The sequence below is a fragment of the Mustela putorius genome, unplaced genomic scaffold, assembly GCF_011764305.1.
Source record: "Mustela putorius furo isolate JIRA1106 unplaced genomic scaffold, ASM1176430v1.1 tig00003942_pilon_pilon_pilon, whole genome shotgun sequence".
Lineage (NCBI taxonomy): Eukaryota > Metazoa > Chordata > Mammalia > Carnivora > Mustelidae > Mustela > Mustela putorius.
Genome location: NW_025422087.1, coordinates 892,529 through 905,847, shown reverse-complemented (window position 1 = coordinate 905,847; position 13,319 = coordinate 892,529). Strand labels below are relative to the sequence as shown.

The window sequence follows — 13,319 nt, the reverse complement described above, 5'->3', positions numbered from 1 at the left end:
CCACTGCTGGTGCTAGAATAATGAATGCTGACTTCCAGCTCCCGTGGTGAATGGTAATCAGCCTGTTCAGTATTTTTCATAATTTTTGAGTTCTTTTTTTCATTACTTCGCTATCATGGATTCAAAAGCTAAAAATAAATATGAACTACAAGCCAAAAATGACGAAGTGTAACTACTTAGCTTTTTGTTTGGCAGCGAGAACTCAGGGGCTCACAGCCTGGTGCTTTAGAGACCCCAGCATGCAACATTTTGAGTTGCACGACCCTGTGTCTTTTGGACACTAACTCTGATCTTGCCCGCCCGGTGGGAGTTTATAGTCAGAAGTAGCCATCATAGGTAGATTCAGATGGCAGTTACCAGACATACAGTATACATTGTGGTGCTATAAATATTTAAAGCTTGTATATACATTTGTGGCTGCATGTTCAAGTCATCTGTCCACTCCTCAGTCTTTTTTCCTTTTTTTAGTAGCTAAAAAGCTACTAATGCTCATTGCTGGGTATAAAATGCTGCATATGACAGGTTGCCCCAGCCCTGTGTAGCTTGACAAGTAAAGAGAGCCAAATGGATAGAATAACCTGCTACTGGGACCTGAGTTCAGATCTGGAGTTTAAAGAGCACCGGTCAGTTACAGACTATCCCACGACCAAGTGCACTAGCACATTTGTTGCTAATACTTAGGCTCAAAAGGCAAAGGTGACCGTTATCGAGAGCAAGGCTGAATCAATGCCCATTTATCAACTGTGCCAGAAGTTAGATCTACTCTAACTCACCTACCACATGGAGAGAGGCTCAGGGACCTCCCCTTGGATGGACTGGTAATTTTGCAGAACATGTGACTGTTTTGAGCAGATTAAAATTATGTTGACTGTTCCATAGATTTAGTGCCAGAAAGGGTCAAATCCATGCTCATATACATATTTATAAATAGGAAGCTATGTGATGGTGCTTTATAGCAAAGGAGTAGAATACAAGTCACCTGGCCAAAGGCATGGAGGCTAGCCCTACTTGTATACTCAGGCACAGGAGCTGGATTCTTTTCTTAGCTCTGGGCAGCCTTGGACAATTGAAATAAATCCAACAAACTTGTATTGAGGACCTGCTATGCATGAAATGCTGATAGGCTTTAAGACAGCATTGGTCAAAATAGGGTCCATATACCACTTACATTCAAACAAACCAAGGTTTGTTTGAAGATGCAGATTTCTAAGCCCCATCAGAGTTTCTCAGAGATACTAAAAAAAAAAAAAAAAAAAAAATTTTAAACTTTTTTTTTTTTTTTTTTTTTTAGTAATGGTTGTGCATATGAAAATTTAGGACCCATGGTGAACTTTTGATCCCTAGAGTTGGGAAAGTGTGGTATGTTCTTTGTGTCCCTCAGAAAAGAGAATATTGCTGTAAAGAGGTGAATTTCAAGGTGAAATGGCCCTATGTCATGTCGCTACAGGTCCACAGAACAGGTGTTGGAGTGAGCCACCAACCAGTGGCGGCAAAGTTGGGAAGGTCAAGGGTCCACGAAGTGGTGTCAAAGAGTGTTGGCCTCCAGAAGACAATCATGCTGAAAGGGCCAAACCTTTTGAGAACATGGACGTTTGTCCCCATTGGAATTGTTTTGTGTAGGTGGCTCAGTAGATTATGTATCTCCCTTCTGCTCAGGTCTTAACCCCAGGGTCCTGGGATCGAGCCTCACGTCGGGCTCCCTGCTCAACAAGGAGCCTGCTTTTTCCTCTACCCCTTCTCCTGCTTGTGCTTTCTCATATTCTCTCTCTCTCAAATAATAAATAGATAAAATCTTTAAAAAGTTATTGTTTTGGTAACTTTTGTTTGAAATAAACTGAAACTGAGAGAAATTGAAACTTAGAGAAATAATGCCAGAGTATGAAGAAAGGAGTTCTTTCTTCTGGCTAATACAGGAGATATTAGCTTCCTAGTTATTAGCATTTTGTCCTCATTTGCATTATCTCTCTGCACATGTGCATTATGTGTGCACAGCCCCGTTGGGCACACATGTACACACCCATAGACATGAGTGTGCATACACACACAGCCACGGGCACTCATGGTGCACACCCACCAACACACTTATTTCTGAATCAGTTGAAAATAACTTAACACATCAGGCCCCCTTACTGCTTAATACTTTGGTGCATAGATGCTAAGACCATTCTCTTATCTAACCACAGTATAATGATTGAAATCTAAAATTTAGCATGGATACAATACTATTATCTGATCCATATTAGTCCATATTCCAATTTTTGCCACTGTTGTTCCAACAAGGCCTGTTTAGTAGATTTTTGCCACTCCAGCCTCACTGCACAGAGTACAGTCTGGTACAAGAGACAGTTTGGGACTTCTGAGACATTCACTAGTGACCCCTCTCCGGGGCTGGATTTCCTCCTGCCATTTTCTCCAAACAGTATTTCTGTCTTGCTTGTCTTACTTTTTCTTTTCTGTAGTTACTCTTTATATTTTTGTTTGATTCCCCGGGTCAGCTAAAGTAGCGAGTCATCATTTCTCATAGCAGATTTAAATAGCATTAAAACTGACTTGAAACTCTTAAATCTCTCAGAATAATGAATGAAGGAATGCCATCCCAATGGATTCTCATTAAATCCATAATCAAATTTCTCCATCATTTTGTTTTATGGTTATAAGAACCACCATGATCAGATGGGTTTCAGTTAGATTTCATCTCTTGTTTTATGAAGAGATAACTCAATGTGTTTTAAGCTGTTTCAAAAATGTATCCATTTAATCTTATCAAGCCAGCATAATTTGAAGAAAAAACTGTGAGCCATCCTTGCTTTTAAACAGAATTATAAAAATTCTAAATAAATAGCAAATAGAGTTCAACAGTGTATCAAAAGAATAAAATATTTGACCAAGTAGGATTTATTTCAGAAATATAGGAGGTTCAAACTTTTTAAATATTTCTAAATATCATTATGTCAACAAAAGAAAAAAGAAAAACCTGATCTCATCAGTGGATGCTGAGAATGTATTTGAGGCAAATCAGCTGCCATTCCCAAAATAAGAACTCTAAGTAAAATAGGAAAGAAAGAAACCAATTAACTATAATCCAGACTATTCATATTAAAAAAAAAAGTAGCATATTGCCATAAATGGTAAAATCCTTAAATGATTTCATTTTAAGTAGGAAATTAGTCAGGAATGCCTGAAATCACTATATAATTCAGCATTGTTTTTGGAATTTTCAGCAACTGCCAAGAAAATTAAATAACTATTACAAATACTAGAAAAAAACTGATTTCTGTGCTTATACAAATATGCACACAAAATATGGACTTTTAAATGTGTTCATAAGTGGCTGTCTATCTAGAAAACCCAGAAAATACCAGTAAAGAAATACTAGAATTATAAGAGGATTTAAAAGGTGACTAGATCCATAATAAACATGTAAGACCCATAAGCTATTTTCTATCCTAACAATCAATAGCTTTTTTTTTTTTTTTTTAAATTTTATTTATTTATTTATTTATTTTTTAATTTTTTATTTTTTATAAACATATATTTTTATCCCCAGGGGTACAGGTCTGTGAATCACCAGGTTTACACACTTCACAGCACTCACCAAATCACATACCCTCCCCAATGTCCATAATCCCTCCCCCTTCTCCCAAACCCCCTCCCCCCGGCAACCCTCAGTTTGTTTTGTGAGATTAAGAGTCACTTATGGTTTGTCTCCCTCCCAATCCCACAATAGCTTTTTTTAAACTCTAGCAATGAACACTTAGAAATTCAAGGGTATAATAATTGCTTTCATATACATTGCATAGGAATAATTTTTATAGTACCAAGTAGGAAAAAAAATCCAAAACCTTTTTGAATATACAAATTAGAGTTGAACAAATAGAAAGGCATATTATTCTTTCATATGAGAAGGTGATATCATTAAAAAAGCTCCTCTAAATTGTTATATAAATTTATGTATTCCAATAGAATCCCAGTGATTGAATGGTGGGGGGAGAGGGCAGTTACATAAAATGATATCAAAGTATAAATAGAATTAACATGTACCTGAGAATAAAGATATACAAAAAAGAACAATTGTAAGGGTCAACTTCTTTTTACTAAACATCGGACTGTAGTACAAGCCTGTTGTAACCAAGTCAATGTGATGCTGATGTGAAACTGGACTAGGCAATTAGGGAATCCAGAGCTAAATTCTAGTTTTGGACTCCAGATCTGTAATATGTGAGAATTTAATAAACGTCAAAGGTGCTATTCTAGCTAAATGGGAAGTGTTTGGATTAATTGTGTTCTAAAAACTTGGCTCTTTATTTGGAAAAAAATAAAATTGGACTCCTATTCTATACCACATAGATAAATAAATTCCAGATATGTTAAGGTTTACATGTGAAAAATTAAAACTGTAAGCTTCCTGCAAGAAACTCCTGAAAACCTTAATAACTGTAATTGGACACTCAAAGCTATTCTTGACCATATAAAAATTAAGTACTTTTATATGGGGAGAGAAACCATCAAGAAAGCCAGGAGACAGAATTCATTTGGATGGAACTTTATAATACAAAGACAGAATGGATATCTGTTATAATCCAAGAACTCTTAGAAAAGTGGATAAACCACAAATAGAAAACAGACAAAGGACCTAACTAGACTGTTCACAAAACTGCAAATCCACGTGTCCAACAAAAAAATAAAAACATTCTCAAGCACATTGTAATCAGGGAAATGTGAATATTTTAAAAATATTTATTTATTTATTTTAGAGAGAGAGAGAGCATGCGTAAGTGCAGGGGGTAGAGAGCCGGAGGCACACAGAAATAGAGAAAGTCTAAGCAGACTTCGTGCTGAGCATAGAGCTGGACATCCCAGGACCCTAAGATCATGTCCTGAGCTGAAACCAAGAGTTGGACGCTCCACCAACTGTACCACCCAGGTGCCCCCAAAATGTAAATTTTTTAAAGTAAGAGTTAATATCTACAATTTTTCAGTCTGGAGAATATTAAATATAACACCATTGCTGATAGAGAAGCAGGGACAAGATTACTGTTGTCCTTTGTAAAAGGAAAGGTAAATGTTTTTTGAAAGCAACCAAGCAGCATCTTATAAAATTTGAAATAATTTTATCTATTTACCCCCCACACTGTTTCTGGGAAACCTTCCCATAGGAATAAAAGATAAAGTGTGTATGTTGTAATATAGCATAGATTTTTTTTTTTTGATACAAAGTTTGTGGAACAAAGAGTTGGAAAGAAATTAATGCCTATCTATAGGTAAATAGCTTAAAAAATATGGTGCAGGCATACTATGGATTAGTATGTGGGCATGAGAAAATTGCATCAGTGTCAGGCTGAAGGGACTTGAAGGGCATCCCATCATGCATTGTTTTGTGGAAAATAAAGTGATGATGAAAAATGTGTAATTGTGTCTTGTTTCTGTAATAACCAAGAATGATCCCTAAACAGTATACATATGTGTATGTGGTATGTTGTAAGCAGGGTGAAAATATGGAAATATGGTAGGTCCTACTGGGCTGTTGTCCATTGGCGAAGGGTAGAATGATTTCAAGTGGGTAGAAAGTCAAGTGAAAAGGGGAAGAAAAAAAGAAAAACAAGGATGGCAGTATCAACTGTGCATGATAGCACATTTAAACAAAACCACAAGGGAGAGTTGATGTACTAAGTGTGCATAGCTTCTGAGATGTTTGCTAGGAGCATCTCCCTTAAACAGACGACTTGTATTCCTGTAAGAGAGATGAGTACGACCATTCTTGATCCTTTTATCCTTGAAATCTGGAGAAAATTGACATCCCAGGATGTTTACCTTTCTGCTCCAAGGTTTAAGAGGAGCCTTCAAGCTTTATTGGCCTTTCTCCACCTGTAGATTACAGGTAAAAGCGAAAGTCTCAGAAGGCACCATTGGCCCAAGAAACTCATTATCATGGGAGCTTGCTCTCTCCTTCCCGGCCTTGTCTTGTGCCCTGTCCTCAGCCCGTCACCATCCTGGATGTCGTAGAAGTCCAACCCCAACCCGCAAACATACCACATGTGTTCGGACCCAAAGCTTTGTGAGTGGTTCCTGTTTCAGGGGAGTCCTTCCTTCTTGCCCCACTCCATGACATTCCTTTTCCTCCGGCCAAATCCCCTAGGTCCAATACCTTACAGGTCAGGCACTCTTTGGTCCCAGAATCCTGACTCTCCCTTCTTCTCTGCGCTCTCCCCCATGAGTAATTTTGCAGAGTGCTGTGTTTTATGTGTTTATTTATATGCCTGCTGCCGGCTGCCCGTCTCCCGCTCTGCAGTAGACGGAATTCCTGGAGGTCAGGGACCTGCTTCTTTTCCTTCTTCTGTCTTTAAACGTCCGTACCTATTCCTGGTGCTTATCACAGTGTCTGGCCCATAATTCATTCCGAATAAATGTCTGTCAGATGAATAAATGGATGAAGTACATCATGCTTCCTGAAATCTGAGAATAAGATCAGGATGGGAAGTTGTAAAATTGTGCCTGAGCCGATGATCACGAAAAGCACAACACTTCACAAAGCCACCTAAATCACCGCTCATTTTTCAAAGGAAGGTAGTTGTTAATATGACATGATTTCTTAGCTAATCATATATTTATGGTGTTGTTTTCAATGTCCAATGGATTCATTTATGCTGACTAAGTAACAAAAACGGTCGTTCATGCACTTTCTTTGTTTGGAGGGTGTCTGGTAAGTTGTGAATCATTGAAACTCAGGTTCGGACTTGACTTAAAATTAAGTCATCATTCCATAGAACGGAAACACCTAAGCCAGACAAATCAGAACATCCTCTTTTAACAGCTCATTGTTCTCCATACAGATTTTCACTGCACTACCACCCTTCACGCTGGGAATCTTTGAGAGGTCTTGCACCCAGGAGAGCATGCTCAGGTTCCCACAGCTCTACAAAATCACCCAGAATGCAGAAGGCTTCAACACAAAGGTACACAATGTTATTGCAGAATTGTCACTTCAAAAGGGCATAAGCACTGCTGTATGTCTTCCAGCTCTAGTTATCTGCATGTGAGAGAGCTAATGCATTAGGGAGAACATTCGAGAAGAGGTGAGATGCCCGCCCTCTCCCAGTATAGCAAGCTGGTAAATTCAAGATGCCAGCTGGAAAGGAAGTTCAGTGTTGCACGTTTACTTCCTGTTTGTTGACTCCTTTCCTCTTGTCCCCATGTGGCCAGCAGCACCCATGGCCCTAGGGCCTTTTGGATCAGCTGTCAGAGACTCCCCTTACCCTTCATAAAGCCCTGCATTGAGGAGGGCTGGGAGCTTCCCTAACAGAGCCTTCTTACCACCCTGGCTTGGTTTTTCCTTTAAAAGAAAATGTTTCTTTAGCTAGCGAGAAAAATTGGCCAGATGTCAACACAGGAATCCAATCAGTCGTGGGTTTCTTTCTTTCTTTCTTTCTTTCTTTCTTTCTTTTTTTTAATCAGACTGGAAAATCAAATGAGAAATCCTCTAGACCTAAAAGGTGTCAGCAACCCTGCAAAGGGCCAAGTAGAAGCTGGGTTGGGTGTTGCCAGGATTCCACAGTCAGGATGGGCAGAGGGGACCTCATGGGGCCTGCCAGTCACAGCCAAGAGGCAGAGAGGTTGAGGGCCCCGGCCAGAAGGGAAGACACGTGCCAGGCTGGGTGCAGGATGCCTGTGTTGCCATGCTTCTGTCTTCGGGTTTTGTGCGGGAGGGGATTAGGATGTTTAATGAGAGGTTCAGGGAGACCTTTTAACAGAGGTCAGTGAAATTACTGGGCACAGGTGGTGTGCGTGATTTGCTTGGGTAGCCGCCGGGGCCTTGGTAAGGATGCCAAGGGGAGTCCTCCAGGAGAGAACCACCTCTGGAGCCTTCGTTTGGAGCCAGTGTTATTGAGAGTCTCTTCCTTCAGAGCTGTCTTCTTTTGAAGAAAGCATAATAGGCACTTTCAAGCCTGGAAAAAACCAAAATGGATCCTATTGGTTTTACTGCCTTCCATACACGGGAAGACTTGGATGAATACTTGTTTTCAGTCCCTGTTTACTCTGAGTTTGTCAATGGGAAGCATGGCCTGTTGGTTCTGCATTCTTTATGTAACTCTGTTTTTTAAAGCGCTTGAATTCAATAGCCCTGTAAGATGGGAAGTAAGTAGGAAAGAACCCACTTAAAAGGTAGCAGAGCTGAGAATTCTCTGAGACTTATTTGCAGAAGCCTTGGAGACTTTTTTTTTTTTTTTTTTTTTTTTTTTTTTTTTTTTGAGGAGGTAGGTAAGGAGGTCAGGGAGAAGGGGAAAAAAATGAACATTTAAAAATGGAAAATCCCATTGTCTATGACCTTTTTCATTTTTCTGCTTCCTCACTGCTACTTAGGATCAAACTATATGACAATCCCTGGAAAAATCTGGATTTTTTAAATAAATTCAAGCTGGCTTTAGTATAGTAGTTCTGTCATCTCAGTAGTAAAAAGATGATTAAAGTGCATTTATGAAACCTTAATTTAGAAGAAACTAAACGTTGTGTTCTTCTGTTTGACCTTTCAAGTGTTAAAGAGAATTTTTAAATGTGCATTATATTAACCAAACCCCCAGAAATTAACAAGTTGCTCGGGAGGGATTTTAAAAAACAAAACAAAAGAATGGGAGCACCATGTAGAAATCTACATTTAAAGTGTTTTTAATGCTTTCAGGAAGTCCACAGTTTCTGTCTCTTGTTAACAGTTTTGACCTAATACCTTTCTCTTTCTAGATGATTGTAAATGTCTGTTGTCTTTTTTTAGGATTCTTAAAAAAACAGAAAAAAGCTTATAAATCATTTTTGGATATGGACAGATTGTATATTGGTCCACATATATGGCATATATATTTAGGTCTTTGCAGCAAGGTAATATTATCCAGAGATAGTCCAGTCATTTGTATGTAAAAATGAGGAAACCGGTATTTTTTTAACTTCAAGAATACTAGGCTACTTCTGGAGCAACGCAGCCCACTGCCAGTATCCTTCACAATGAGGCGTTTGTTGAGTTGCACAGAGGTCAAGAGTTGTGGGCAGCTCCTGACTCCCTTGGTTTGTTTTCCCTTAGGTTTTCTGGGGTCACTGCATCAACGCCTTGGTCCACTCCCTCATCCTCTTCTGGTTTCCCATGAAAGCGCTGGAGCATGGTAATGGCTTCATGATTTCAACTGTCAGCAAGTAGCTCTGCGGTCCCTCTGGTGCCAGTTGTTCACAAAAAATTTTTTTTCCCAGTTCTGCAGACGTAGAGATCACAAGAACACATTTCAGAAGAAAAACATACCTAAAATCTAATGAGAGCTCGGGCTCAGGTTTATAGCTTGTAGGTTTCATCCATTCTGGCTCCGAGAGCCCATTTTCTTTCCAGTTGCCTGGAGAGTTTAAATGCTAGGAATTCTAAACTTTATTTTTAATAACTGAGTGGAGGATCTTGAAGCAAAACACTATGCTGGAGTGAAACATCGATGCCTCTCGGCCCCAAGTTTGACATATTCTGTTAATTGCTTGGGCTTTCGTTTTCCAACCTCACATACCTGTATGCAGAGTCACTCAGATCTTGTGAGGGTCTAAACTTACACCTCGTTTCTTGAAAGAATCCCCTCTCCTTGACATACACTTTTCAAGCAGACTTTTAAAGTTTGAGGCCCGATTCTCTCGGCTGGTTTTAGTCTTTCCTCCAGCTGGAAGAGGACGTGTGAGAAACGTGGCTGCCTGTATTTGTTCACACTCCTTAATACATCCAAAAGATTCTCTCCTAAGGAGACACATCTTTTAGTCTCGGAAAAGGAAAATGGATCATGAAAATGCTACTCTTTCATCCCTCTCAAATAGTAATAATTCCCCTGGGAAAAATTACTCCAAATGTTGACTAGACAAGGCCTTTTATTGTTCAGAGAACCAAAGAATATAAAGCTTCCAAGCCTCTTTGTTTCTATGTCAATCTGTTTTGTGCTTCAAACAAAAATGATTCATCCTCACTGATATTCTTTAACCTATTAAATACCGACAGTTAGAAAAAATGCATGCCCTGCCAATTTATTACAGCCTATGACCTGTTCTTTGAGTTTCATCTGACCTCCTTTTCCCTCAAGTGTCCCTGAGTATCTAGATCAGGAAATAAAAACGTTCTACTTCTAGCCCTCCCACCCGCCCCCAACACACGGGCATTCTAGCAAAATCATGTTCTTTGAACTCTAAAGCTCTCCGGTGGTTCAGCTTTGCTCAGTGTGGATTTCTGTGTATTTCGAGTGAGCAGGGGCTACAAATAGAAGAGTGTTGAATGTGGCTTGCTTTAGAAGCTCTGCCAGTTTGGTGATAGAAACTGCCATCTCTGCAGCAGGATGGACTGGGGCTGGGAAGCAATTTGTCTGATGAGCGTAAGAACAATCTGGACAGCTGTCCTGTTATCCCTGAGCCCATACTTAGGAAGACACAGGGACTAGTATGGATTGGACCATGAGTACCATCTCCAGGCCTCTTACCCTTCTCATCTAGATATTGCACTCTGGTCCCAACTCCAGAGGGCTTGCCTTTGGACCCTCAGAAGATTTATAAGATGGTCACTCAGTTGTCTGCTTCAGAAAGCCCTAATATGGCCCATTCTGCAGTAGAAGTGATGGTTTTCCAATCCCGGAGATAGGATTATGTGTGTTGAGATTGCAGCTTGCTATTTATGGTGGAATTGGGATAGTCTAGCTAGATGCCACTATATAAATCTGTTTATTCCCCTGAAATAGCCTGTGTTTCAAAACAGATAGACTCCCAAAAGTTACTTATTTACCTGAGAGATAGCACCAAGTGAATTTCAAGTCCATTTCTACCACCCTTATCGGCTTCCCTCAAATCTGGTGATTTACCTAGTAGCCAGCCCATAGGATGTTTTTCCAGTTTGTATTATCATCACTATCATCATCAATGTCATTATTTTATTGTATGTATTTAGCCTTTAGCGTAGAAGCTTTCTGTTAATTTTGTTATAAATGTTAACCTATTGAGTGCAACTGTGTGAGATGAAATAAATTGCAAATATGAATTATATTTGGCAGGAATTATAGAAGGCCATTGGTGTTCTGTTCATGAGTTGACTTTTCTAACAAATGAATATTTTAGAATTAATTTCTAAATTCTCACTATTAATGCATAGCAAAGCTATTGCATCATTGCTCATTAACCTTATTGTGTAATATTTACATCTAAGGCTTTGAGGTGGATTCTAAGGGTGCTAGGTGAATGGATCAACGTAGCCTTACTGTCAAAGGGTTTGTAGTCTGGTAGGGAAACTAGATCCATGCATGGAAACTTCTAGTACAAAGTAGAAAATAATTCCCGCAAGTCAAATACAGATGATATGCTATGAGTTTTCAGAGGGCTAAGAGAAAATGCCTTTCTTTTGGGATTATTAATTACTTAGTAGAAGAGGTAACATCCAGGCTTAGCCTAGAAGTCCAGGTAGGATCGAGAGGTGTAGGAATGGATGGGAGAGCGGAACAATGTAGAGAATTTCAGGGCAGGTGTGGGAAGCTGTGAGGAGTCTGTCCTTTCACCGGTGAAGGTCAGAAAAAGATGTGAGAAGGTGGGTGGAAACTGGACAGCACAGGGTTTTGAATGTGAGGTTGAGAAGTCAGGACTTAAGATGTTATGTGAAGATAGGATTATGTGTGTTGAGATTGCATCATGATCAGAGGAGAGTATCATGATCAGAGCCCTTTGGGGGAATGAATGTATAAAGTCCATAAGAGCGAAAGGTAGAAGGAGAACTAGAGGCAAGAACACTCGTGTGTGCAGGTGTTGCAGGGAGTGTGTAAGGAGATTAACACCCAGGAAATGGGAATGTGCATACATGCTTCCAGGGAGTGTGTTTTGAGAATCTATTGATTCAGCAGAATCATGGCAAATCAGTGACCCTGAGAGTGCAACACGTAGAAATTCTGCCTCTCCTGCCTCCAGCCGCTTCCAGAAGGCCAGAGCTGATGACCAGGAAATGTGTACATCGCTGTTTCCTGGCCTGTGTGCTGTGGTCTATGGGGTCACAAGCTAATCCAGAGGCTCTTCTGAGGAAGTGACATTTTATATTCTTGAAAGGTGAGGAGTGGCTGATCAAGTGGGGCAGGGCAGGTGTGGGGAAAGGTGAGGAGAGAGAGCACTCTGTACCTAGCCTAGGCATGCAAGAACCTGAAGAGGCCATGGGCAGTATTTCCCAATGCAGGGCCAGGGAAACCCAGATTCTAGACTTTGTTGGGCGACCTTATGAGCATTTCAGGATGCTGGCAGCAAATGTCAGTAACCTTCCATCTTTCTTTCCCTATCCTTGTACAACTATAATAGAGCAGAACATGTCTTGACATATTCCCAGGGTCCCCTCTGGGGTCAGCAGTGGCACCCTCTAGTCAAGACAGCTACATCAGAGAGGTGGGGGGGAGTGGCTGGGAAGGAGGGCGGGAGGTTAGGGTTAGGTGAGGGTCAGATCAGGAAAACCCGGGTGCAGACTTTTCTCGGTGAGAGGCGGGAGGTAGGAAGACTCGCTGCATAGAAAAACACATGATGTTTGGCAAGAGCATGAATTTTGGGGGTCGGGGGAAAAAGAAAGTCAGTGGTGGAAATCAAGAAAGATTGCAAGTTGGAGAAGATAGGGATATGGCAGCTGATGGGATTACTTGTTTATATGTGCTGATTTACTTTCTTAACTCTGAGTTCTTGTTACACTTTGAATCACCTTTTAGAATGATGTAGAACCCCACCCCCAAGGAAATACAGGAACATGGCACTGATTTGAGAGGAACTGAGACATGTTCAAGGCTTGGGGGACCCTGATCTAACAGGAGTGCCTCTCTCCACCCCCAAGTCCCACCTGAAGCTGTCCCCCAGACTCTGTCCACAGCCAGGACCCTAAAGGAGTTTCGCTTGATGGGCTAAGGTCCCCAGAGCCCTTCATTTCATTGTTCCACACTTTGTGGATTACGTCACAAAGGTGGTGGATTTTACCAGGAGCTTCTCTTTCCACTATAAAGAGCGGCTTAGAGTCTTACATACCAGTGTTGTTCACTTTGGGCACATAATTGTTGGGAAGAAATATTTTCGAGAAGGTGTGAGCCCGTCGTTCATTCCTTAGAGAGGTTCCAAGAATTTTGCTTTGCTTATTTTTGCGTGGTTTTGGATAGACCTTTCAAAGCACTCCTTTGCTGATGGAATTTGTGATGATTCATTTCAAGTTTCAAAATAAATTTTTCCACTCAAGCAATTCAGCAAATCAGATTTCTTCCAACCATCACAATCTTACGCTCAGTCCCGTGGCCTGTCTGCAGCTCCCATACTTTGATCTGAAA

The 13,319-nt window shown here is 40.4% G+C and overlaps 1 protein-coding gene across 3 annotated transcripts in view; it reads left to right on the top strand.

Annotated features, from left to right (window-relative positions):
- Window positions 1-13,319, top strand: part of ATP8A2 (ATPase phospholipid transporting 8A2) — a 604,668-nt gene that overhangs the window by 432,590 nt on the left and 158,759 nt on the right. For all 3 annotated transcript variants that reach the window (XM_045069586.1, XM_013049724.2, XM_004780021.3), the window contains exons 29-30: window positions 6,831-6,953; window positions 9,068-9,146. In XM_045069586.1, coding sequence (XP_044925521.1) covers window positions 6,831-6,953; window positions 9,068-9,146 — 202 coding nt within the window. The remainder of the gene's footprint in view (window positions 1-6,830; window positions 6,954-9,067; window positions 9,147-13,319) is intronic.